Source organism: Lithobates pipiens, unplaced genomic scaffold, assembly GCF_037356315.1.
Source record: "Lithobates pipiens isolate NorthernLeopardFrog02 unplaced genomic scaffold, aLitPip1_a1.2 Scaffold_10, whole genome shotgun sequence".
In the NCBI taxonomy this organism is placed as follows: Eukaryota; Metazoa; Chordata; class Amphibia; order Anura; family Ranidae; genus Lithobates; species Lithobates pipiens.
In genome coordinates, this window is record NW_027507686.1 from 5225738 (window position 1) to 5252830 (window position 27093).

Here is a 27093-nt window from a genome sequence, read left to right on the forward strand (position 1 = left end):
CTCCGGTCCTCAAGTACCCCAAGAGGTCAGGTTTTCAGGCTCTCCATTATTTTGCACGGGTGATTTGATCAGTTTCCCTGCCTTAGTATTTACCTCAGCCATTTCATGTGAGGGAACTCCTGAAAACATGACCTGTTTGGGGGGGGGGGGGGGGGGGTACTTGAAGACTGGAGTTGAGAAACATTGATTTAGAGGACATAAGAAGGGGGTGGCTTGGTTTTTTTAATGTAGCACAATCCTAGTTAAAATATACGTTCTCAGGCAATTTTAATTTGGCTTATCTGTAGCCAGTGGAGTAGTAGTTGATTACTTAGGCCTGCTTCATGTTTGACAGGCTGTCGGTCTGATTATTTCCCAATGCATTCTAGAGGGTTCTGGAATCACAGTGGGTTGAAAGCAGCCTTGAGGCGATTCAGTTCGCGTTGTGTGCTATACAAATATTTCACTCACTCACTCAAAGGCAGATGAGTAGATTGGATATTTATGAGGACCCAGCCAATCCCTGGGCAGGTGTGCCCAGTAAGTGGCTGCAGAGCCCACAGATAGTCTGAAGCCCAGAGCAGGAGTTGGAGTTGGTCCTGAGAAATCTAATAATCTATCAGCGCAACTCACTATTAAATATAATAATAAATGCAAGTGATACAACTTCCTAAGACCAGTTCTGCAGGAGGAATCCCCTGCCTGGAAGGGGCTCTGCCCCTGAGGGGCAGCTCACAAAGAGTTGAAGTATGTTTAACAAAGTGCCAGCTGCAGGGGAGGCGCAGCTGAGAGGGGGTCTCTTCAAAGAGTTTTGTTCAAGGTCCTGGTTTGGAGAGCTTGCTGAAGGGTACCCGTGGAAGTTGGAAGGATGTGTCCAGCTATTCTGCGGTATTGTGAGCCTTTTTTCTCCCGCAGTGAAAAGTGCCCATGGATAATGGAGGGAGGCATCCTGTGGCATTGTGAGTACCGACCCGAACGCAGAGCTCTAGTGACTGTGTGCAGTTTCATCTTCCTTCAGGAGGCCCTGGGTAATAGTTCAGTTAAGAGTGGCCTCTGTGGGAACTTAAATTCTGTTAGCTTTTCTGTCCAAGTGTCCAGAGCAGTGATTCTCAATCAGGGTTTCTCCAGAGGTTGTAGGGGCTCCTTCAGCAATGGGCAATTTCTGCCTCTCAGATAAGTTCCCACCGACACCATTGATCTTTTTAGCTCTCTGTAAGGAGGTAATTCTTCCCAATGACCACAAGTGTAAGGACCATTCTTCCCACTGACCACAAGTGTAAGGACCATTCTTCCCAATGACCACAAGTGTAAGGACCATTCTTCCCAATGACCACAAGTGTAAGGACCATTCTTCCCACTGACCACAAGTGTAAGGACCATTCTTCCCAATGACCACAAGTGTAAGGACCATTCTTCCCAATGACCACAAGTGTAAGGACCGTTCTTCCCAATGACCACAAGTGTAAGGACCATTCTTCCCAATGACCACAAGTGTAAGGACCATTCTTCCCAATGACCACAAGTGTAAGGACCATTCTTCCCACTGACCACAAGTGTAAGGACCATTCTTCCCAATGACCACAAGTGTAAGGACCGTTCTTCCCAATGACCACAAGTGTAAGGACCATTCTTCCCAATGACCACAAGTGTAAGGACCATTCTTCCCACTGACCATCACACTGATGTATCATGAGTTGTAGATTTCTAATTTTTATCAGGGGTTCCCCGAGACCGGAGAACTATTTCAAGGGTTCCTCCATGTTGAAAAGGTTGAGAAAGGCTGGTCCAGAGACTGTGCCAGGAAGGAGAAGTATCCTCTTGTTACTCAGTGCACATGGGGTATCCCATGCTTTCCCTCACCTCATATAAGTTCCTACAGCAATAAAGAACATAAAAGATAGCCCCTAGACTTTAAAAGCGAAAATGCTGTGTTTCTGGCTGCCTCTGCACTAACATCTCTGAAAGAACCAATTATCTCAAGCGGCTCATAAGGGGGTAGCAATACGTTAAGCAAAGCTGGTCTTCATTCTCTAAGGTACCCAACAACCTCAGCAGATACACTTCTGAGAGTGTTGAAAGCCTGGTCACCCATCTAGCTCTGTGGTTTCTTTTTCAAGCCCACACATCTCTGCAGGACAGAAACATGCAGAGCATAGTAGGTGATGTAGGCATCTGTGAGACCTGGAAGTACATTGGATGTACATTGGATGTGCAGATTCTTTGGGCAGATTTCTACGAAAAGGTGACGGCCTGCCAGGCTTTTTCTTTTAAAGACAGTGACAGCAATTTTTACATATGCTACAAGCAGGGCCGGGACAAGGGGTGGGCAGGAGGGACGGTTGCCCTGGGCACTGTGGGATCCTGTGAAGTGGGGGGGCACTACAAGGAGATGGGGGAGGGGATTTGTGTTGAGAAGTGGAATTTGGGGGGGAGGAAGCGGGTAAGAAATGTCCTAGGAGGGCAAATGTGGGGAGGTGTGCTAGGAATGGTTATTTGGGGGGATTTGTGTTGGGAGGGGGGATAGGTGAGGAAGATTTGTGCTAGTAGGGGTGGTTGGGGGTATCTGTGCTGGGAGGAATTTGTGCCAGACTGGGGAGGGGACTTTGTGCTGGAAGGGGGGATTTGGAGTGGGGGAGAGGATTTGTGCTTAGATGGGTAATTTGAGTGTTAGGGGATATGTGCTAGGAGGGGGAACTTTTTTGTGGGGGGGGGGGGGATTTGTGCTAGAGCCATATGGGTAGAGAGAATTTGAGCTGGGGTAATAGGGGGCAAAGATTTGTGCTCAGAGGGGCAATTTCAGGAGGGGGGCAGATTTGTACTGAGAGTAGGGGGAATTCTTGCTTAGGAATTGAGCATGCTTATTAGAATAATTTTTTTTTGGAAGGGGAGGGGTCTTTTCGATTACACATAATGCTCATACATATGGGGGGGGTGCAATTTGGCATGGTCGCCCTGGGCTCTAGAGGACCTTGTCCCGGCACTGGTTACAAGTCAAGCTCTTTTCTTTCTTTCTGGATAGAGTAGAGCAGCCATTCCCAACCAGGGTTCTGGTGGAAACCTAGGGTTACTTCAGAGCTTGCGGGGGGTTCCATGAGCTGTGGCTTATTGACTTCCCATTTAATGGTGCCTGCATAATGCCAGGGCCAATGCCAGCTGGCGGAGCCAGCTGCATGAGCCCAATGATCTTCTTAGCTGTTTGTAAGGAGGGCATTCTGACCACTACTGTAAGGGGGTGGGGGTGGGGGGACATTTTTACCACTAGGCAATAATGTAGGGGCCTTTTTCTCACTGACCATACATGAATTGGTTGGATAGCATGGATAAAAGCATGGGTACAAAGGGCATAAGGCACAGAGGAGAGATAGAACGTTTCTCAGGCAACTGTGGGAGATCTGCGTCTTTTGTGGGAGGAATGCCGAGCTGTACAGACCGTTGCCAGAGCTTTTGCACTGCGGGGACCAGAGAGTACAGACCCACCATTGGGATGTCTGTGCCGACACTGGAAAGGACACTGAACTGTTGCTGATGTCTGAGCATTACCCCCCCCCCCCCCCCCCCCCCCCGTGAGACTGAGCCTTGTGAGGACCTGGTCATGAGGCCTAAGTCACCGGGTCCCTGAGGACACTGAGGATAGCAGACCGCCAAGTGATCCGCACCAGATTACTGTGTATCGGGAGCTGAATCATATGTGCTTACCTCAATAGTGACACAGTCAATGCTCCTTCTTTAGCAGCCCATCAGCCCTCCATTGCACACTCTTAAAGGACAGCTTCATGTGCACCACCTTACAGAAGGGCCCCAATGATAGCCAGCTAATATTGATAATTAGGCACCAGGTACTTTGCAGTGACTTCCAGGGGTTCCCCTTTGTCAAGAACACATATAGCGACCATTATTGGAGCTGTATGCATAGTGTACACACGAGGACCTTTATTTTTGGGGTTAGTTAATATTGTGATTTTTTTTAACCCTGCTCGCATCAGTTAAAATATAGATAACTTGGTTACCATCCAATTGGTCAGTCTTCACATTAGTTAGTGCAGCATCTTTACACCTGTTCCATTACCGGCTTATTGATTCATGCATTGTTCAACTACCTTGTCATAATACATCCATTCTATCTACCATGGAGTTGCTTGTGGCCTATTTTCTGTGCGGAGTGGTAGCATTCTAACATTTAAGTTACACCAGTGTGTCGGTGGGGACTCAACAGCTTGTGGCAGAGAATCCATTGTATCCAGCGGCTCCTAAAGAGGTAAACGCTATAAAACCAAACTGGAAAAGGGGGGAGGAGAGGGAGGATAAGGGTCCGAGATGCTCCTGAACGGGGGGGGGGGGGTCCCTCGCTGGTAAGTACAAATCTAAAGCAAACTAGAGAGACCAAACTGAGTCTCCAGGGTCTCCCCTCAAATACTTGGATATCCAAGGGTACCGTGTCCCCATTAGGAAACGTCCCCTCTATTCTGCTGAGGAGGCAACACAAAATGTTGGACCTACTCCCACTTCCTGTCCCATTGACAAGAGGGGGGCATATACAGAAGTAAAAACTTGGCAGGGGTTCTTATTGCTTTCCACTCTATCCAAAACCCCCCAAAAAAATGGCTTTACCCATACTTGAAAATTTGACCTGCCCCCGTCCCCAGAAGCCTTTTGCTCTATCTATGCCTATCTCCGAAGCAAAAAGAGTTATAGAATTTATAACGTTTTTTTTTTTTTTTTTTTTTTTCTACATTCCTAAAACTGTTCTAAAAAGGTTTCTTATTCTTTTACATTCCGTCCCTCATGGCTGCTGATATAATATTTATTGCTGAAACTCAGGACCTCGCCAACACCTACAGAGAAATAGATTTTTTTTTTTTTTTTTCTTTTCTAACTCTTTGAACTTTGTATTGGATATTTGTTCTTTTTCTTTGACTGCCAACTTAATGCATTTCCCTGCAGGCCACAGTAAGAGAACTCAGGAAACGTCTCTGATCTGACTGTCCGGAGCTAAAATCTGATTGGATGCCAGGGGTTACTGTACTTTACACATCGTTGAGTGAGCATGCTTGTCTTCTACAAAAAAAAAAAAAAAGTTCTCAGCAGCATCTGCTGCAGGAAAGTCTCGTCTTCTGAATACCTGGTGTGTGGTGACCGCGAGTTCACCAGGGAGAGAGCCTAACGGGAACCGGTCATTTAGTGATTGTTAAAGCGGAGCTCCACCCTAAAGTGGAGCTTCCGCTCATTGGAACACCCTCCCCCCCCTCCGGCGCCACAATTAACACCTTTCAGGGGGGAGGGGGGGTGCAGATACCTGTATAGTACAGGTATTTGCACCCACTTCCGGCATAGATATCTTCAGAATCTGCGGATATTTACGCCACTTCCTGCGGGTCCCCCGCTGTCTGCTGGGAAACGCACGGGTCCCAGAGACAGCGGGGAGCATCCTTATTGCGTAGCGCGACTCGCGCATGCGCAGTAGGGAACCGGGAAGTGAAGCCGCAAGGCTCCACTTCCTGATTCCCATAGCCAAGATGGCGGCGGCAGCACCCGATAGACGATCGAGAGATCAGCTTCGGGGTGCCGACATCGCGGGCGCGCTGGGCGGGTAAGTGTCACTATTTTAAAAGTCAGCAGCTGCAGTATTTGTAGCTGCTGACTTTTAAAAAAAATAAAACGGCGGAACTCCCGCTTTAACGTAGGGCAGGGATCTGCAATTAGCGGAACCTCCAGCTGTTGCAAAACTACAAGTCCCATCACGCCTCTGCCTCTGGGTGTCATGCTTGTGGCTGTCAGAGTCTTGCTATGCCTCATGGGAGTTGTAGTTCTGCAACAGCTGGAGGTCCGCTAATTGTATACCCCCAATGTAGGGTGTTTGAACAGCTCTTCTGTAATCAGGGGAGCAGGGTGGATTGTCTTTGTTTCTAAGGTGTTCCCGTCTGCTGGTCCGATTGCTTCCTCTGCCTTTTAGAGGATTCCAGAAGCTCAGTGGGGACGACGAAACGGAAAGGCGGCCTGAATATTTATGGGGAATCAGCCAATCCCTATGGAGGTGTGTCCAGTAGGTGGCTGGAGAGCCCATAAATAGTCTGAAGAAGGGGATGGTTTGGCACAAATTGCCCAACGGTGGGCTTGTGTATGAATGGTGGGCAGGTTGGTGAGAGTCCTAAAGGAAGATCCATCCGAAGATAAGATCCTGAATGATAATGAACAGTCCAATACTCAGGGCAAGCCTCTTCCAGGAAGCGCACCCCGGAAACATGGAAAGAGAGAACAGAAGCAATTTCGCACATACTATGATTGGTTTCAATAATTTGACCTAATCTGGATTACAATATATCATTGTGTATATTAGCGATCTTATGATCATTGGTTGATGGATTGAATCTGGCCTCTACACCAGATATACACAATATTAATCTTTGTTCGGGCATTATCCAAGGTCTCCACCTACTTCCTGGACTGAGAATCCGGTCTGGAGACAACACAATAAGGTACACTATATTACCAAAAGTATTGGGACACTTGTCTTTACACGCACATGAACTTTAATGGCATCCCAGTCTTAGTCCGTAGGGTTCAATGTTGAGTTGGCTCCGCCCTTTGCGGCTATAACAGCTTCAACTCCTCTGGGAAGGTCGTCCACAAGGTAGACGGCAAAGGAAAAAATTGCCGCTCCAGGTGAGAAACTCCAAGCACAATGGATAGTGAGACTCCTCGCACCGGTGCAAGCCCCGGCTCCCCTGCTGTAGAAGACTGGGGGGTAAGGGAAGAAATTGGCTGCACATTGATGTTCTTAAAGTCGATTTATTGAATGTTCCCCACAAACAATGACCTACACCATGGTTGCAGTAGCCTCTGTTCCAGCTAGTCCACAAGGTTTAGGAGGGTGTCTATGGGAATGTTTGACCATTCTTCCAGAAGTGGGTGCAGGCCAGTCAAGTTCCTCCACCCCCAAACTCGCTCCTCCATGTCTTTATGGACCTTGCTTTGTGCACTGGTGGGCAGTCATGTTGGAACAGGAAAGGCCCATCCCCAAACTGTTCCCACAAAATCGGGAGCATGAAATTGTCCAAAATGTCTTGGTATGCTGACGCCTTAAGAGTTCTCTTCACTGGAACTAAGGGGCCAAGCCCAACCCCTGAAAAATAACCCCACTCCATAATCCGTAGGGTTCAATATTGAGTTGGCCCACCCTTTGCGCCTATAACAGCTTCAACTCTTCTGGGAAGGCCATCCACAAGGTTTAGGAGGGTGTCTATGGGAATGTTTGACCATACTTCCAGAAGCGCATTTGTGAGGTCAGGCACTGATGTTGGACGAGAAGGCCTGGCCCGCAGTCTCCACTCTAATTCATCCCAAAGGTACTCTATCGGGTTGAGGTCAGGACTCTGTGCAGGCCAGTCAAGTTCCTCTACCCCAAACTTGCCCATCTGTGTCTTTATGGACCTTGCTTTGTGCACTGGTTCCAAATCATTTGGCGGAGGGGGGGATTATGGTGTGGGGGTTGTTTTTCAGGGGTTGGGTTTGGCCCTTTAGTTCCATTGAAGGGAACACTTAAGGTGTCAGCACACCAAGACATTTTGGACAATTTCATGCTCCCAACTTTGTGGGAATAGTTTGGGGACGGCCCCGTCCTGTTCCAACATGACTGCGCACCAGTGCGCAAAGCAAGGTCCATAAAGACATGGATGAGCGAGTTTGGGGTGTACACGATTGCGGGTCGCCGGCGGGTATTGGAGTTTCGCCCGGACCTACGGCATGCTCCCGCGGCACGTGGCTATATCACTGAGCCAACGTACAATGACGGCGATTCGCGGTGTCCTGCCACCTAGCCGCAGTACAACTGTGTGTGTGAGAGCTGATGGACAGCACAGTGGTGTAATGGTTAGCACTTTCACCTAGCAGTAATAAGGTTGCAATAGGTTTGCTGGTTCAAATCCTGACCACGACACCATCTGCCTGGAGTTTGCATGTTCTCCCTGTGCCTGTGTGAGTTTCCTCCGGGTACTCCAGTTTCCTCCCACACTCCAAAGACATGCAGGTAGGTTAATTAGACCCTGTCCAAAAAAATTGGCCATAATATGTGTATGTGTTGTAACTGTGTCGAGACCCTACAGGTTAAAGGACCACGTAAAAGCTGCAGATGGACACCAGTGGCAAGAAAGCGCCCTGAGGTGATTCAGTTCGCATAGGTAGCACTGCTTATACATCCAGCTCAAAGATGGATGTCTTTAACCCAAGGAAGACGATGGTGCAGAGCTACCAGGATGACCTTCATTGAGATTCATTGCAGAAAGTGAAGAGACTTGAAGGACAACCAAGACTCTAATTTCACCCCGGCGTCCTTGTAACCTCAAGCCAGTTTGAGGCCATAAAGAAAATAATCTTGTAGCTAAAACTTCTACTTTATCCCGAAGCAAGTTGGAACGCGCTACATTCTGACAACTTCCATTTATATTGCATTTTCTGGGAGCGGATATCTCGTTTCTCCACCATCTTCGGGGACCTGTTAAAATGGATATTGTATATTGCGGTTTACTCTGCGGAGGTTATTCCGTTAATAAGAAGCATGGACCTTCTCCTCAGCGCTGACAGCCCATTTTTATTAGAAATTTGTTTTAATTTCAGAAGATGCGTGATGGTTTAATAGGCTGACAGGCGCTCTGTTGTCCGACGCAAAGGAATTAGGAAGAAATTAAGGTAAAGACACAACAACGTTTTTACGAGTTATGGATTGGAACATTTCTGCGTCGTGGCTTGTAAAAGAATTGAGGAAACAGGTACACCGATGGGGATCAATTTTATTTGGAGGGTTTTGAAAAAGGAATGAAGCCCAGAGGCCTCGTTCACACTTGAGTGTATTGGACAGAAATCACGGCAAAACACGAGACACACTTGTGGTGCCAACATTTCTTAATGGCACCCGAAACGCTGTACAATTTTTGCCGCCATTGCCGCACGGCAAAACGGTTGATGTCAAACATGCCTGGCTCAGAGCCAAAGCTAGGCACATGAGCTTTCTTGGCACATTTTTGGACTGGAAGGAGGCCTATTCTAAATGATGGTGTCGCCCCAAACACTCACAAAAAAAACGTGACGCAGTTACGTCACTCAGTTATGAACGGGGGCCTAAAAATGCCATAGTGCATAGAAGGAAAATGGATGTGTACTGAAACCTGACCATTGGCAGAACACAGGAGCACCCGCTTGCTAGTCACTAGGGATTAAGGAAATTAACGGCTTTCATTCCCCTAAAATGATGGGGAACTATTCCTCCCACTGACACCAATGATGGGGCACTATTGATCTTTTATTGAAAAGAACCAAGCAACCAATTTTATACAAAAGTAAAAAACAAAACCATAGTACAAAAATTAGAAATCAAAGGAATACACATCCATGTTTACAATATATACATGAATGAATGAATGAATGAAATACTTATATAGCGCACAATGCGAACATAATCCACTACCAATTTTTTTTTTTTTTTTAGAAAACTATTTACAGAAAGCAGCAGAGAGGGCCTAAGAGGCACAACCCATCACCTATGTATGCAGCCATTTATCAAAAATTAAAGCGGAACCCATAGATTTAACAGTTTAAAAAAAGTTACATTTCCGGCACATGCCAGGAATGTAACTGTCATATTGGCTGTGATCTATACCAGGCTGTCAAACCATCCAATGACTAGTGTCATAACTGATCACATGTGCAGCATCATGGCAGTTGAAGATCAAACAGAGGCCAAGATGGCAGCTTACTTGGCTGAAACTGATAGGAGGGTTTACTTCCACTTTAATCGTAACTTCTAAAATCTCGGGTGATAAGAGACAGACAGCCACACCCGGGAAAGAGACTCCTGGCAGTCATGGAGACTTGAAACCCCTCAATGTCTTCAACCAAGCCCCCTGTCCCCGATTGGCTCTCTCAAGCTCCTGAATCTTCCCCACCTCATGCAAAATGTCATACACCACCACCTCAACAGGAAGGATGTTATGTAGAGTGCTGACCTGACACCGTGAGTTCCAGGTGAAATAACGGACTATTAGGCTAACTAAAAAAAAGTGTATCCAAACAAAAAACCCCACCAGTATTGAATGCTCCGTACCCCCACTCAGCATAACCCAGCCTGGAGAGGAAAGGGACACCGAGGGCCCGCCCCACCTGTTTGTACACCTCTATGTTAAAGGGGCAATGAAGCAGAAAATGGTCCATAGTCTCCTCCTCATCTGCACACTCCTCCCGAGGACAGCTACGATCCACCCCACTGCGGAATTTCAAATTGCCCCGAACATAGAGCCTCCCATGGAAGCAAGACCAGGCCAGATCCCTAAATTTAAGGGGGGACTCTATCCAAATTAACCAGTCTTAACTCTGCCCTCAAAACTGGGCCTGGGCAATCCCTTAAGGCCAGTGAGTGATGAAAGACTAAGACTCGACTCATAAGGACTTTCCTCTGAACCGATCTGAGATCTTCTGCCGACAATCGCCACTGCCGCAGTAACTTCCAGCACGGAGCGACATAGGCTGGTACCTGACCACGATGACCCCTGAGATCCTACACTTGACCAACTTCTTTCCAAAGTCGTAAAAAAGGCCTAAACCAAGATCTAAATATGCCTACCTATCCAGGAGGTTCCACTGCAGCATATTACCAATGTTAAACTTGAGAAAAATCAATGAAAAGAAAATAAGTGGGTTGACCATACCTAAGCCACCCTCCCTCCTGGATAGATAGGTGACATTCCTCTTCAGTCTGTTCCCCCACAGCATCTGGAAGAACACACTACTGACCCTAGTATAGAGAGACACTAGCAAGATGCAGACAAAGCTGACATACAATAAAATCGGCTTCAGGTAAGTCTTACTCAGTTAAAACCCTTTGCCTCAAAGATAACTTCCATCTCTTCCAGCTGACCACCTTAGTATTGCCAATTTCCAGTCTGCCTTCCCAGTTTTTGAGGCCATAATCACCGGGTCAAAATTCAATGCCTAGTATCTTAATTTTTTCTTGGGGCACTGGAAAGGTGACCAGGAGATCAAACCCCTCACCTTCCTTTCCCATCCAGAAAACTTCACTCTTTTCCTGATTGATCTTGGAGCCTGATGCTTCTTCAGAGTAACATGATGTCAGAGAGACCACCTCCTTCGCTTTATCTGTCCCAGTGACAATCACCGACACATCGTCCACATAGGCAACAACCCTCAATGGCGGCTCACCCAGGAGTCCCACTGGTATCCCACACAACATGCTGCTCTCTAGTCTCCTGATGAATGGATCGATTGCAAACACAGAGCAGGGGACTCAGGGGACAACCCTGGTGCACTGCAGAGCCAACCTCAAAGGACTGGCCAAACCAACCATTAACAAGAGGAAAACTGCCCCCTTATACAAGAATTTGAACCAATCAACAAAACCACCCAGCAGACCATACCAACTAAGGAGCAACCAGAGGTACTCATGGTTAACACGATCAAAAGGCTTTGCCTGATCCAATGTCAGCAAATATTTTCCCCAGCCTGCAGCCCTGCACCGCTCCAAGGCCTCCCGGCCAGCTAAAACTGTTGTGAACGTGCTCCTACCCTGGACTGAACAGTGCTGATGGCGAGAAAGCAAAGACTCTGCTACTGACGATAGGCATCAGAAAAAAATCTTTGCCAGTATCTTTCTATCGACATTGAGAAGGCTGATGGGGTGCCAATTCTCAATCATGCAAGGATCTTTACATTTTGAAAGAAGAATCACAGCCGGGTGCCTCATGGAAGAGAAGTACCCCCTCAGCAAGGCAACTGTTAAAAACCTCTACCAAATGTGGGGCCAGAACAGACACAGCCGTCAAGCCATTTTGTCCAGGTGACTTTTTGATGGCAAGCTGTTCAATTGCCCTCATCACTTATTCAACTGTGATCTCCTCTGTCAAATTCATCAATGGGACTTCTCCATCATTTAGACCTGGAGTAGATTCCAAAAAGCTTTCCATCCTGTCATGGTCAAGCTCTTTCCTCCCAAGAAAGTCAGCATAAAAGGACCTCACAACCTCCAGGATCCCTGACCTGGACTTTGTCAAGGAACCTGTACTGTCCTTAAGGCCAACAACCGTTTTAACAGCTACACCTTGTTTGCGGTTCTGGTAAGGGTCAGGCGAGTGGTACTTCCCATAGTCCCTCTCCAGAACCAAAGAGGCATGCCGGTCATATTGACACTTCCTGAGAAGGAGTTTCACTTCAGAGATTGCCCCAGGATCTCCTCCTCTCGAGACAAGAATATCCAGCTTCCTCCATAAACGTTGGTAGGTCATGTATTTATTATACTGTTTTCTATTGGCTAGGCCCCTGAAGAATCCAGCGATCCTCTTTTTGGCCAGATCCCACCACTCAGCCTTGCTGCTACAAAAGTCCGGAATGGTTGCCTGTGCCTGAAAGAATTCCTCAAAAGGATTGTCTAACGTGTTCTTCCTTGAGAAGAGTCAAATTCAGTCTCCAGATGCCCTTGCACCTCTGAGGGGCGTCAGAAGCATTCAGGACCACAGATAGCATACAGCGATCAGAGAACTCTACTGCCTGCACCACTGGGGGTGAGAAAGCAGAGGTCTCCTTAAAAAAAAAAAAAAAATATTTATCCTACTCTATGACTACTACCTCGATGAAAGTTGAACCCGGTGTCATCCAGGAGGTGCTTAACCACTTCAGGACCGCCGTATTGCCATTGTACGTCAGCACAATGGCACAGGCAGGCACAATCACGTACATCTACGTGATTGCCTTCCAGCGGGTGGGGGTCCGATCGGACCCCCTCCCGCTGGTTACGGCGGTCCGATTCGGTCCAGGAGCGCTCCGTGATGAGGGGATGGCCGTTGGTTTTCGGCCACCCCCTCTGGATCGCTCCTGGCCAATGAGAAGCTTCCTCCCCTGTGTATTGTTTACACAGGAAGGAGGAAGTGATGTCATTCTCCTCGGGGCGGTCTTTTTGACCGGACTACGAGGAGAACAGTAAAAGTAAGTGTGCACCAACACTACACTGACATGTAGGTACACACAGGCACACAAACCCCCCCCGATCCCCACCCCGATCGCCCCCCGATCCCCCCCCCGCCCCCCCTCCCCCCCCAGTCACAGTGTCACTGATTGCATTGATCATTTCTTTACTGATCAATGCATTCAGTGTCAGTTGTGACAGTAAAAACTGTCAGGACAGTTAGTGTTAGGTCCAGGGTAGCCCCCTATCACCCCCCAATAAAGATTTAACCCCCTGATTGCCCCTAGAGTTAACCCTTTCACCCCCTTTTGCCAGTGTCACTAAGCGATCATTTTTCTGATCGCTGCATGTGTCGCTAGTGTCGCTAGGTAGCTAGTTATTTTTTTAGGTTCACCGCCAGGTTTTTATAGCGCTAGGTACCCCGATATACTACCCAATAATGTTTTTAACCCCCTGATTGCCGCTAGTTAACCCTTTCACCCCCTTTTGCCAGTGTCACTAAGCGATCGTTTTTCTGATCGCTGCATTAGTGTCGCTACAGTCGCTAGGTAGCTAGTTATTTTTTTAGGTTCACCGCCAGGTTTTTATAGCGCTAGGTACCCCGATATACTACCCAATAATGTTTTTAACCCCCTGATTGCCGCTAGTTAACCCTTTCACCCCCTTTTGCCAGTGTCACTAAGCGATCATTTTTCTGATCGCTGCATGTGTCGCTAGTGTCGCTAGGTAGCTAGTTATCTTTTTAGGTTCACCGCCAGGTTTTTATAGCGCTAGGTACCCCGATATACTACCCAATAATGTTTTTAACCCCCTGATTGCCGCTAGTTAACCCTTTCACCCCCTTTTGCCAGTGTCACTAAGCGATCATTTTTCTGATCGCTGCATGTGTCGCTAGGTAGCTAGTTATTTTTTTAGGTTCACCGCCAGGTTTTTATATCGCTAGGTACCCCGATATACTACCCAATAATGGTTTTAACCCCCTGATTGCCGCTAGTTAACCCTTTCACCCCCTTTTGCCAGTGTCACTAAGCGATAATTTTTCTGAACGCTGCATCAGTGTCGCTAGTGTCGCTAGGTAGCTAGTTATTTTTTTAGGTTCACCGCCAGTTTTTTATAGCGCTAGGTACCCCGATATACTACCCAATAATGGTTTTAACCCCCTGATTGCTGCTAGTTAACCCTTTCACCCCCTTTCACCAGCGATCACAGTATAAGTGTCACTGGTGACGCTGGTTAGCCAGTTAGTTATTTAGGTTCCCCGTCAGGTTTTTATATAGCGCCAGGGACCCCCATATACTACCTAATAAAAATTTGAACCCCCTGATTGCCCCTAGTTAACCCTTTCACCACTGATCACCGTATAAGTGTTACGGGTGACTCTGGTTAGTTTGTTTTTTATAGCATTTTATATTCAAATCCGGAAGGCAGTGCTTGGTTTTCGGGGTCCCGTACGTGGCTAGGCTCCCAAAAAGTCCCCCACATGTGGTATCCCCGTACTCGGGAGAAGCAGCAGAATTTATTTTGGGGTGTAATTTGACTTCTGTACATAGCATGTGTGAGCAATATATCATTTAGTGACAACTTTGTGCAAAAAAAAAAAAAAGTTTGTAATATTCCCGCAACTTTTGGCAAAATATAAAATATTCCATGGACTCAACATGCCTCTCAGTAAATAGCTTGGGGTGTCTACTTTCCAAAATGGGGTCATTTGGGGGGGTTTTGTGCTATTTTGGCATTTTATGGCCTTCGAAACTGTGATAGGTAGTGAGGAGTTAAATCAAAAATTTGCACCCTTAGAAATCCTGAAGGTGGTGATTGGTTTTCGGGGTGCCGTGCGCGACTAGACTCCCAAAAAGTCCCACACATGTGGTATCCCCGTACTCGGGAGAAGCAGCAGAATGTATTTTGGGGTGTCATTTCACATATGCCCATAGCATGTGTGAGCAATATATCATTTAGTGACAACTTGGTGCAAAAAAAAAAAAGTTTGTAATATTCCCGCAACTTGTGGCAAAATATAAAATATTCCATGGACTCAACATGCCTCTCAGTAAATAGCTTGGGGTGTCTACTTTCCAAAATGGGGTCATTTTGGGGGGTTTTGTGCTATTTTGGCATTTTATGGCCTTCGAAACTGATAGGTAGTGAGGAGTTAAATCAAAAATTTGCACCCTTAGAAATCCTGAAGGTGGTGATTGGTTTTCGGGGTGCCCTGCGCGACTAGACTCCCAAAAAGTCCCACACACGTGGTATCGCCATACTCGGGAGAAGTAGCGGAATATATTTTGGGGTGCAATTCCACATATAACCATGGCATGTGTGAGCAATATATCATTTAGTGACAACTTTTTGTAAAAACAATTTTTTTTTTTTTTTTTTTTGTCATTATTCAATCCCTTAGGACAAAAAAAATAAATATTCAATGGGCTCAACATACCCATCAGCAATTTCCTTGGGGTGTCTACTTTCCAAAATGGGGTCATTTGGGGGGGATTTGTACTGCCCTGCCATTTTAGCACCTCAAGAAATGAGATCGGCAGTCATAAATTAAAAGCTGTGTAAATTCCAGAAAATGTACTCTAGTTTGTAGACGCTATAACTTTTGCGCAAACCAAAAAATATACGCTTATTGACATTTTTTTTACTAAAGACATGTGGCTAAATAAATTTTGCCCTCAATGTATGACTAAAATTTAGTTTATTCGATTTTTCTTATAACAAAAAGAAGAAAATATCTTTTTTTTTCAAAATTTTCGCTCTTTTTCCATTTATATCGCAAAAAAAAAAAAATTGCAGAGGCAATCAAATACCATCAAAAGAAAGCTCTATTTGTGGGAAGAAAAGGACGCAAATTTCGTTTGGGTGCAATATTGCATGACCGCGCAATTACCAGTTAAAGCAGCGCAGTGCGAAATTGCAAAAAGACCTCTGGTCCTTAAGGTGTTTATTGGTCCGGAGCTGAAGTGGTTAATGTGCACATCCACAAGACCAGCATCTCTAACCATACTATAATAGGGCACTGTTCCACCCACGAACACCAATGATATCTGCTTTTAGTGAATCAACCCCTATGCACTTTTAATTTTTGCTAAAATAACCATGTGGCACCTTGGGTGGAGATTGTATAAGCCCTTGTACACACGGTCGGAGAATCCGTCGGAATGTGTCCTATCGGACCGTGTTGTCGGATAATCCGACTGTGTGTGGTCTGCATCGGACTGATTCCGTCGGAATATCCGACGGACCAAATTTTCCAACTTGTTGGAAATATTTTCAGACCAACTGGGCCGATCGGACATACTCCGATCATGTGTAGAGAATTTTGATCGGACCAAGTGCCCCGCATGCTCAGATCAAATTCCTACATCAAAGCTATTGGCTACTAGCCTGAACGTAGTCCCATCGTAACGAAATTACGTCATCACGTTCTGAATGATCGGATTTTTCGACAACTTAGTCCGACCCGTGTGTATGCAACAGTTTCAGACAGAATCCGACGGACAGAATCCGACGGATTTGGTTGTCGAAATGTCAGACCGTGTGTACAAGAGCTAAAAGGACTTCTTCATCCTGTAAAGGAAATTTTTAAATTCTGTATAAAACTATCTACTATTTTTGTATAGTTGGCCTATGTATTGCACACTGAACTCATTGTGCACACGACGCTAATAATGTTGTCATTACATTTATCAATAATTTTTTGGAGAGACCAAAACCAGGGACATGGGACATTAATGGTGCAATATTCAAAATTATATATATAGATAAGGAATTTTTCTAAAAATATTTTATTGTACAAAATCCATAAAAACAAAGCAGTAATCTATAAAGTCATACTAAGATATTGTATACAACTTTGTGGTCCAACAAGAGGTATGGTTGAGGTAGTTGTGATTGATTTATCCCGACATGTTTCGCTTATTGCTTCATCAGAGGATAAGCCAACCCCACTTCACCACCCCATTCATCGCCAAAGAGATCTTCCAGATGATATAAAAGATGCAGGGCAACAAGCCCGACAGCCAAGTGATATAGCAAGGAGGGCATAGACAGCGGATAATCAAAGATGAAATGAAGATTTCTTTTTATGGTCCACACGTTTATTATTAAAGCGGGAGTCCACCGGGACTCCGCGTTTTTTTTAAAAGCCAGCAGCTACAAATACTGCAGCTGCTGACTTTTAAATAGTGACACTTACCTGTCCAGCGCGCCCGCGATGTCGGCACCCGAAGCCGATCGCTCGCTCGTCTGGCGGGTCCTGCCGCCGCCATCTTGGGTATGGGAATCAGGAAATGGAGCCTTTCGGCTTCATTTCCCGGTTCCCTACTGCGCATGCGCGAGCCGTGCGGCGCAATCTGGACGGTCCCCGCTGCCTCTGGGAGCTGTGTGTTTCCCAGCAGGCAGCGGGGCACTTGCTGAAGGGGGCGGGCGCTTGCGGAAAGGGGCGTAACGTACGCCCCTTTCCGCAGAGAGCTAGCCCGGAAGTGGGTGCAGTTACCTGGATTATCCAGGTAACTGCACCCCCCTCCCCCCTGAAATGTGCTGATTGTGGCGCCGGAGGGGGGGGGGGATTCCGATGAGCGGAGGTCCATTTTAGGGTGGACCTCCGCTTTAAGCCAACAGAAGTGTCCAGAAGTCCCTTCAAAGTAAATCAAACCCTGAAGGATAGCGCACCCAACAAGCTTCACAGCCTGTTTACAGGGTGTCAATTTTTTGGACATGGACTTCCTCCTAGCACGGCTCCTCCACAATATATTGGGGTGTTGATGGAGGTTTGAATCAGTTCCTTTTTTGTTGTCATTACATGTTTGCATTCTTTCGAGTCCTGATTAGGATTTAGCCTGCCTATGTTACGCCCCTTGTCACCATAAAAAGTACAATTGTATTATGAAAGTGATACCTACATAATCGCGTGTATAAAAAAAACTTCAACTGCATCTAATATAGAGAACAGCTATTTTGGAAAAATGCTGAGTGTATCTTTTGCATATGGTCCCTACTGCGGTAGCTATTATTAATTTGGGAATGACTAATCATTATAAGGATAGGAATTGCCTATAAAATTTCCAGAACAAGCCATATTTACTAAGTCTGCCATGATGTCTAAATAGAACCCCGCAGGTGTGGGCAGTTCTTTGTGACTATAATTAGTTAATCATTCACACAGATTAACTTTTTATCGTTTTTTTTTTCATTTAAGATTTACTGATCCTATAAGAAGAAGTTCACAAGGTTAATTACAGTATAAAACTTACGGTACTTTTTTTTTTAAACCAAACGGCCGTCTAGGGAATCATTTATCTTAATATGCAGACTTCGTTTGTTAAGGCAACAAAAGCAGAATACCGGCTTCCATAAATACCGAAGGACGATGGCTGCCTTCAATCAATGTCATAAATTCGAAGTTTTGAAGCAGTTAAAAAAAAAAATCAAATGTTTTCTGACCTTTCAGATCCAATAAATTCTTCCCATAATCCTCCATTGTTTCCTGTCCGTCTCTTCATCAGAAAAACAAAGTGAATTTAAAAGAAAGTCTCTGCATTCCGAGGCCGCCACCGAAAGGAGATTAATCAAAGCTGGAACACCAGCCATTATTGTTATTAATTATAATTACCTCTGTGAATGCAAGGTGCAATAAAATAAGCCTTCTTCATCACGTTATAAGAGGAGGGGAAAAGAGAAAAAAAAAAAAAAACAGCCCTCATTTCTCATCAGACCGGCGCCGACATTAAAAATCTCCTGATATTATCTAAGAAATTAAATTTCGAAAAGTAGCAGCAGCTAAAACTTGCCAGAGAAGATTAATGTGAATGGGCCAGTGGATCGTTTCCTCTTCTCTTTGTCACCTGTACACGTTTTGTTTCTGCCCGTTGTGCGTATTTATCACTCGATGGTGTATGCTTGGTTAATAGGATATTAAAATCAGATGTGTGCATGGAGTGGCAAATACACAGAAGGGGTGGATTTACCAAAACTGAAGGGGTGCAAAGTCTGCTGCAGCTCTGCAGAACAACTAATCAGCTTCCAGGTTTTATTGTCAAAGCTTAACCACTTACAGCCCCGGACCATTTTGCTGGTCAAAGACCAGACCACTTGTTGCGATTCGGCACTGCGTCGCTTTAACTGACAATTTGCCCGGTCGTGGCGAGGTGGCTCCCAAACAAAATTGACGTCCTTTTTTTTCCCACAAATAGAGCTGTCTTTTGGTGGTATTTGATCACCTCTGCGGTTTTTATTTTTTGCGCTATAAACAAAAATAGAGCGACAATTTTGAAAAAAAAAACGCATTATTTTTTACTTTTTGTCATAATAAATATCCCCCAAAAATATATAAAAAAAACATTTTTTTCCCTCAGTTTAGGCCGATACGTATTCTTCTACATATTTTTGGTAAAAAAAAAAATCGCAATAAGCGATTATTGATTGGTTTGTGCAAAAGTTATAGCATTTACAAAATAGGGATAGTTTTATGGCATTTTTATTAATAATTTTTTTTTCTTTTTACTAGTAATGGCGGCGATCAGCGATTTTTATTGTGACTGCAACATTGCGGCGGACACATTGGACATTTTTGACACATTTTTGGGACCATTGTCATTTATACAGCAATCACTGCTATATAAATGCAGTGATTCCTGTGTAAATGACACTGGCAGTGAAGGGGTTAACCAGTGGGTGGCAGTGTAGGGGTTAAGTGTTCCTAGGGGCGTGTTACTAACTGTGTGGGGGCTGGGCTTTCATTTAGTGAACACTGATCTCTGCTCCAATCACATGGAGCAGAGATCAGCATCACTAGTTGCTAGGCAGAATGGGGAAATGCTGTTTACACGGCATTTCCTCCATTCAGCAGCCCCGTGAGACGATCGCGGGTATGCCCGCAGCGATCGAGTCCGCGGGACCCGCGACCGGACTCATGGGGGTCCCGACCGGCACGCCGTGATGGCAGGGCGGCATTGAAGATTGGACGTACCTGTACGCCAATATGCCTGCCCGTGCCATTCTGCCGACGTACATCGGCGTGCGCCGGTCGGGAACTGGTTAGCTGAAGAAGCTCAAGTTAGAAGCTGATTGACTACCATGCGCAACTTCACCAGATTGTGTACCATTCAGTTTTAGTAAACAAGCCCCAGAGTCCGATCAACTATGGCAAGTATGGCAAGTGTTACAATATACACTCACCGACCCCTTTATTATTAGGTACACCTTGCTAGTACCAGGTTTGACCCCCTTTCGCCTTCAGAACTGCCTTAATTTTTCATGGCATAAATTCAACAAGGTGTTGGGAACGTTCCTCAGAGAGTTTGGTTCATAGTGACATGATAACATCACGCAGTTGCTGCAGATTTGTCGGCTGCACATCCATGATGCCAATCCCCCATCCACGTACCAAACGTGTTCTGTTGGATGAGATGTGGTGAGTGTGGAGGCCATTGGAGGACAGTGACCTCATTGTCCAGTGATGAGATGATTGGAGGGCAGGGACCTCATTGTCCAGTGGTGAGATGATTTGAGGACAGGGACCTCATTGTCCAGTGGTGAGATGATTTGAGGACAGGGACCTCATTGTCCAGTGGTGAGATGATTGGAGGACAGGGACCTCATTGTCCAGTGGTGAGATGATTGGAGGACAGGGACCTCATTGTCCAGTAATGAGATGATTGGAGGACAGTGACCTCATTGTCCAGTGGTGAGATGATTGGAGGACAGGGACCTCATTGTCCAGTGGTGAGATGATTTGAGGACAGGGACCTCATTGTCCAGTGGTGAGATGATTTGAGGACAGGGACCTCATTGTCCAGTGGTGAGATGATTGGAGGACAGGGACCTCATTGTCCAGTGGTGAGATGATTGGAGGACGGGGACCTCATTGTCCAGTAATGAGATGATTGGAGGACAGTGACCTCATTGTCCAGTGGTGAGATGATTGGAGGACAGGGACCTCATTGTCCAGTGGTGAGATGATTGGAGGACAGGGACCTCATTGTCCAGTGGTGAGATGATTGGAGCTTTGTGACATGGTGCATTATCCTGCTGGGGGGAGCCATCAGAAGATGGGGACACTGTAGTCATAAAGGGATGGACATGGTCACCAACAACACTCAAGTAGGCCGTGGCGTTTAAACGATGCTCAGTTAATACTAAGGGGCCCAAAGCGTGCTTAGATCCCCCACACCATTACACCCCCAGCACCAGCCTGAACCGTTGATAGAAGGCAGGATGGATCCATGCTTTCATGTTGTTTACGCCAAATTCTGATTCTACATCTGAATGTCGGAGCTGAAATTCAGACTCGGCAACGTTTTTCCAACCTTCTATTGTCCAATTTTGGTGAGCCTGTGCCACTCCTTTGTTGCCTTGGCAGTATGTTTATGGGTCATTGCCATGCTGAAGGACCCATCCATGACCCATGTTCAGTGTTCTGGCTGACGGAAGAAGATTTTCATCCAAGATTTTACAATACATGGCCCCGTCCATTGGCCCTTCAATGCGGCAAAGTCGGTGTGTACCTTTAGCCCCAACGCATAATGTTTCCACCTCCGTGATTGACTGTAGGGATGGTGTTCTTAGGGTCCGTGCTTGACTGTAGGGATGGTGTTCTTAGGGTCATAGTCGGCATTTTTCTTCCTGCAAACACAGCGAGTCCCCCTCCTCAAGAAGGCACATGCACAGTCACACCAATGAGCATCTAAATGATTCAGAGAAGGATTGGGAGAAGTGCCGTGGTCAGATGAGACCAAAATGTAACTCTTTGGCATTCACTCGCCGTGTTTGAAGGAAGAAAAACTCTGACTACGACCCTAAGAACACCATCCCTACAGTCAAGCATGGAGATGGTAACATTATGCTTTGGGGCTATTTCTCTTCTAAAGGTATAGACCAGTTTGCCACATTGAGAGGCCAATGAACGGGACCATGTATTGTAAAATCTTGGATGAGAACCTTCTTCCCTCAGCCAGAACACTTGAAGATGGCTTGTGGATGGGTCGTCCAGCACGACAATGACCCAAAACATACCACCAAGGCAACAAAGGAGGGGCTCAAGAAGAAGCAAATTAAGTCCATGGAGTGGCCTAGCCAGTCTCCAGACCTTAATCCTATAGAAAATGTATGGAGGAAGCTGAAACTTCAAGTTGCAAAGAGACAGCCAAGAAACCTTAAGGATTTAGAGAAGATCTGTAAAGAAGAGAGGAGCAAAATCCCTCCTGAGATGTGTGAAAACCTGGTCACCACCTACAAGAAACGTCTGACCTCTGTGATCACCAACAAGGGTTTCTCCGCCGACTACCAAGTCATGTTTTGCTTGAGAAACAAATACTGATTTTACTCCCTGAACTGCAACTCAATTTGTATCGTGTGCTTTTTCTGGATTTTTGGTTGATATTCTGTCTCTATGATATAAAATACACCTATGAAAAAAAAAAAATGATAGACCCTTCGTTTCTTTGTAAGTGGGCAAACTTATATAATCTGCAGGGGACCAAACAATTATTTTCCCCCACTGTACCTAGTCAGATTTCGGTACTTACATTGCTTAAATAAATAAAAAAAAGCATTTAAAGCGGAGGTCCACCCTAAAGTGGACCTTCCGCTCATCGGAACCCTCCCCCCCTCCGGCGCCACAATTGGCACCTTTCAGGGGGGAGAGGGGTGCAGATACCTGTACAGTACAGGTATCTGCACCCACTTCCGGGATAGCTCTCTGCGGAAAGGGGCGTAGATTACGCCCCTTTCCGCAAGTGCCCGCCCCTTTCCGCAAGTGCCCCGCTGCCTGCTGGGAAACACACGGATCCCAGAGGCAGCGGGGACCGTCCTTATTGCGCAGCGCGACTCGCGCATGCGCAGTAGGGAACCGGGAAATGAAGCCGAAAGGCTCCATTTCCTGATTCCCATACCCAAGATGGCGGCGGCGGCAGCACCCGAGAGACGATCGAGAGATCGGCTTCGGGGTGCCGACATCGCGGGCGCGCTGGGCGGGTAAGTGTCACTATTTTAAAAGTCAGCAGCTGCAGTATTTGTAGCTGCTGGCTTTTAAAACAAAAAAAAAAAAAAACGCGGAGTCCCGCTTTAATGATGTATTAACTGCATTCATTTGTGTATCTTTTCTGCCTTTAGGATCCTTCTGTGCATGCCTGTAATCTTTGGCAGCATTGTATAAATACAGAAGGCCATTGTCTCTGAGAGCGGCGAGGTCCTCGTACCGGGAGCTGTCTATACATAGCAGAGATTTTGCATGAGCCAGTGTCATTACGCCGTCGTTTTTAATGCGCGTCACCCCGCCGCCTTGTCTGAAATGACCCATTTCTGGTGATCTAATGCAGCTCCACGAGACTAAATGGATTTTGTTCCCCGTATACATTTATAGTTGAGCAGCTCATTATGCCCCGGCACCAGACTGGATATTGCAGTTGTGGATACAATTAAACATCACAAATCTGTCTCTGGTGTTAAGGAATTAGCCCTGCTGCTAAGACAGACAATTCACTTCGCAGACAGCTTGGGGCATTAACCTTAACCCATACCGCCAAGGGGACCGCGGAGGAGAACTGCGTCACATCCAACGCTCAAAGAAGTTTTATCTGGCTTTCAGCTCAAGAATCAAGGGGAGAGGGGCTTGAAAAGCCTTTGTTGGTGGGAAGGTCCACCTAGGAGTTTGTGGCTGGTTGGCGATAGAGCGGGAACCGGTGGAAGTAAAGTAGGACCGTCAATGAAATGGAGCGGTAAACACTGAGTAACAATCCCAACCAGGGACTCGTAAAGCCACGTGTGGTTTGTAGCTGTTATTGATCTGGCTCTCTTCAGTCCCTTAGTACATCTACACTATATTGTGACAAAAGTATTGGGACACCTGCCTTTACACGCACATGAACTTTAATGGCATCCCAGTCTTAGTCCGGAGGGTTCAATATTGAGTTGGCCCTATGCAGCTATAACAGCTTCAACTCTTCTGGGAAGGCCGTCCACAAGGTTTAGGAGGGTGTGTATGGGAATGTTTGACCATTCTTCCAGAAGAGCATTTGTGAGGTCAGGCACTGATGTTGGACAGTGGCCTGGCTCGCAGCCTGTGCTCTAATTCACCTCAAAGTTGTTCTCTCAGGTTAAGGTCAGGGCTCTGTGCAGGCCAGTCACGTTCCTCCACCCCAAACTCACTCCATGTCTTTATGGACCTTGTTTGGTGCACTGGTCTAAATCATTTGGTGGAGGGGGGATTATGGTGTGGGGGTTGTTTTTGAGGGGTTAGGCCTGGCCCGTTAGTTCCAGTGAAGGGAACTCTTAAGGCGTCAGCATACCAAGACATTTTGGACAATTTCATGCTCCCAACTCTGTGGAAGCAGTTTGGGGGACGGCCCCTTCCTGTTCCAACATGACTGCCCACCAGAGCACAAAGCAAGGTCCATAAAGACATGGATGAGGGAGTTTGGGGTGGAGGAACTTGACTGGCCATCACAGAGTCCTGACCTCAACCCGATAGAACACCTTTAGGATGAATTAGAGAGGAGACTGCAAGCCAGGCTTTCTTGTCCAACATCAGGGCCTGACCTCACAAATGTGCTTCTGGAAGAATGGTCAAACGTTCCCCGTAGACACCCTGCTAAACCTTGTGGACGGCCTTCCCTGAAGAGTTGAAGCTATTATAGCTCCAAAGGGTGGTCCAACTCAATATTGAACCCTACGAACTAAGACTAAAATACCATTAAAGTACATGTACGTGTAAAGGCAGGCATCCCAATACTTTTGACAATATAGTGTATCTCAATGTCATCTATGTTGATAGCAAACTCCATTCAAACACTAAGGGCTCGTTGACACACTCGTGTCAAATTTTAAAGCAGCCTAAAAGCGCATTAATGCACCAATCGCGTGGGAGCTGGGAACAGAGAGAGAGATGAGGATCAGCAAACCAGAGGATCAGCAGAGTTAGGCGTTACTACTGAGTGGGGGATCAGCAGAGCTGGGGGTAGTACTGAGTGAGGGATCAGCAAAGTTGGGGTTATTACTGAGTGGGGGCTCAGCAGAGCTGGGGGCAGTACTGAGTGGGGGATCAGCCAAGCTGGGGGTAGTACTGAGTAGGGGATCAGCAGAGTTGGGGTTATTACTGAGTGGGGGCTCAGCAGAGCTGGGGGTAGTACTGAGTGGGGGATCAGCAGAGCTGGGGGTTACTATTGAGTGGGAGATATATCCTATCAGCCCCTACCCTGTCCATTTTTAGGAGATCCTTGAAAATTTATTTATTCAGGGAAGTCTATCACACACCCACCTAACAACTGTCCCCGAGCCACCCCCCATCAAATCATTCTCTGCAGCTTTTACCTTTTGTACCACCACCACCCCCTCTCAGCCATGGCATAGCTGGGGGACCTAATACTGAGGTTTCCACTTTTTTTAAGCTAGTCAAGGGCCTGGAAGCTGGTCTGGAGAGCTCACTGAAGAGCACCCGATGGAAGTTAGAGGGAGTCTGGCTGTCCTGTGGCATTGAGAGCATTCACTTCTCCCTCAATGAAGAGGGTTTGGTGGATACTGGAAGGAGGAATCCGGAGATCCTGTGACATTGTGAGTACTGACCTGATCCCATGGCTTTTGTGACTGTGTTGTACCCTTGAAGTAGAGAAACACTACGTTTCCACACTGGGATAGCTCCTGCAAAGAGACTCAGTCCTAACGTTTGCGTTGGCTCTTACGTAGAGACTTTCCTTCGAGAGAAGCTTCCATCTTTCCAATGTTTGGTACAGATAAAATGTTTTTGGGTACATGTTGTGTTGGCTCTTACGCAGAGGCTTCCCTTCAAGAGAAGCTTCCATCTTCCAAATGTTTGGTACAGATAAAAAAATGTTTTGTTACATGGCTTTAGTTGAGTTCCATTTCATTCACATCCTTAAGCCGCGTACACACGGGCGGACTGTCTGGCCAACTTAGTCCGTCGAAACACATTTCAGCGGACAGTCCGCTCGTGTGTGGGCTTCAGCGGACTTTTTCAGCGTGCAGTCTGGCGGACTAAGTATTTCGGAATTTCCGTAATATTGTCCGTCGTACTTTGGTTTCAGCGGACAGTCCGCTCGTGAGTAGGCTAGTTCGACGGACTAAGTATGGCGCATGCTCAGAAAGGATTTACACGGCGAAAGGGTGCATTGCAGTGTATTGGACTTCCTGTTTCTAGTCCCGTCGTACGTGTTGTACACGTCATCGCGCAAACTTTCGACGGACTGTTTATGCATCCGTGTGTGGTCAAGTCCGTTCATTCGAAAGTAGTACGGACTGTCCGTCGGATTGTCTGACGGACTAAGTTGGCCATACAGTCCGCCCGTGTGTACGCGGCTTTAGAAGAATGGTGATGTCTACAATAAAATAAACCGCATTGGAAAAACCCAGATACCTCTATTACCCCCACATACCTGGTAAGATGGAATCAACTCCCGATCAAGGGATCTGGACACTGAGACCTCTCCGGTATTTTCATTTATCTTGAATATCCCCTTTGGTTCTTCATCCACTCCCTTTCCATACAGGCGAAACTTGGATCCCTGTATCCTGTCACTCACCACAACCTGAAAGAGAAAGAACATTTTTAGCTTCTAGGCACGGTAAATGGATTGTACCAACTAAGCACGGAGACAAGACTAAGTAGAATGAAGGCCTCTTGAGCCCCCCTAGGGAAAGGGAGCCTTGACTAATGGGGGCATGGCTAGGTGCATTACAAGGGGAACCATTGGTTGGGACAGTTGGGATGGGATGGGCTTGAGCTCAGGGAACGTGTGCCCCAGGGAATTCTGGGTCTTTTGGAAGAGCCGTTGGAAGAGCTGCCCACCCTCCCGCCCCTTTTTTCCTATGTTATGGTATGTAGCTTGCTGCGGTTTTCTTGACCTTGCCGGGAGTTAAAGTTGCTGTAATGTCCCATGCCCTTGATGGAAAATTGGAAGTAGGCTGTCTGTCCAGCACTTATGATAAGGACAGGCCCCACTTCCCTTTTTTGGTTAAGTGCTCACAGTTGACTGTAACTGGCACTGGTTAAATACCCTGTTTCCCCCGAAAATAAGACCTAGCGTGATTGTCGGTGATGGCTGCAATATAAGACCTACCCCCCAAATAAGCCCTAGTTAAAGTCCTTGTAGGTCTTATTTTCAGGGTAGGGCTTATTACGGGGTAGGGCTTATATTTCA

At 46.5% G+C, this 27093-nt stretch overlaps 1 protein-coding gene across 1 annotated transcript in view; it reads right to left on the reverse strand.

The window, feature by feature from the left end:
• Window positions 1–27093, reverse strand: part of CDH13 (cadherin 13) — a 566033-nt gene that overhangs the window by 437490 nt on the left and 101450 nt on the right. The window contains exon 2 of the mRNA XM_077451210.1: window positions 26329–26481. Coding sequence (XP_077307336.1) covers window positions 26329–26481 — 153 coding nt within the window. The remainder of the gene's footprint in view (window positions 1–26328; window positions 26482–27093) is intronic.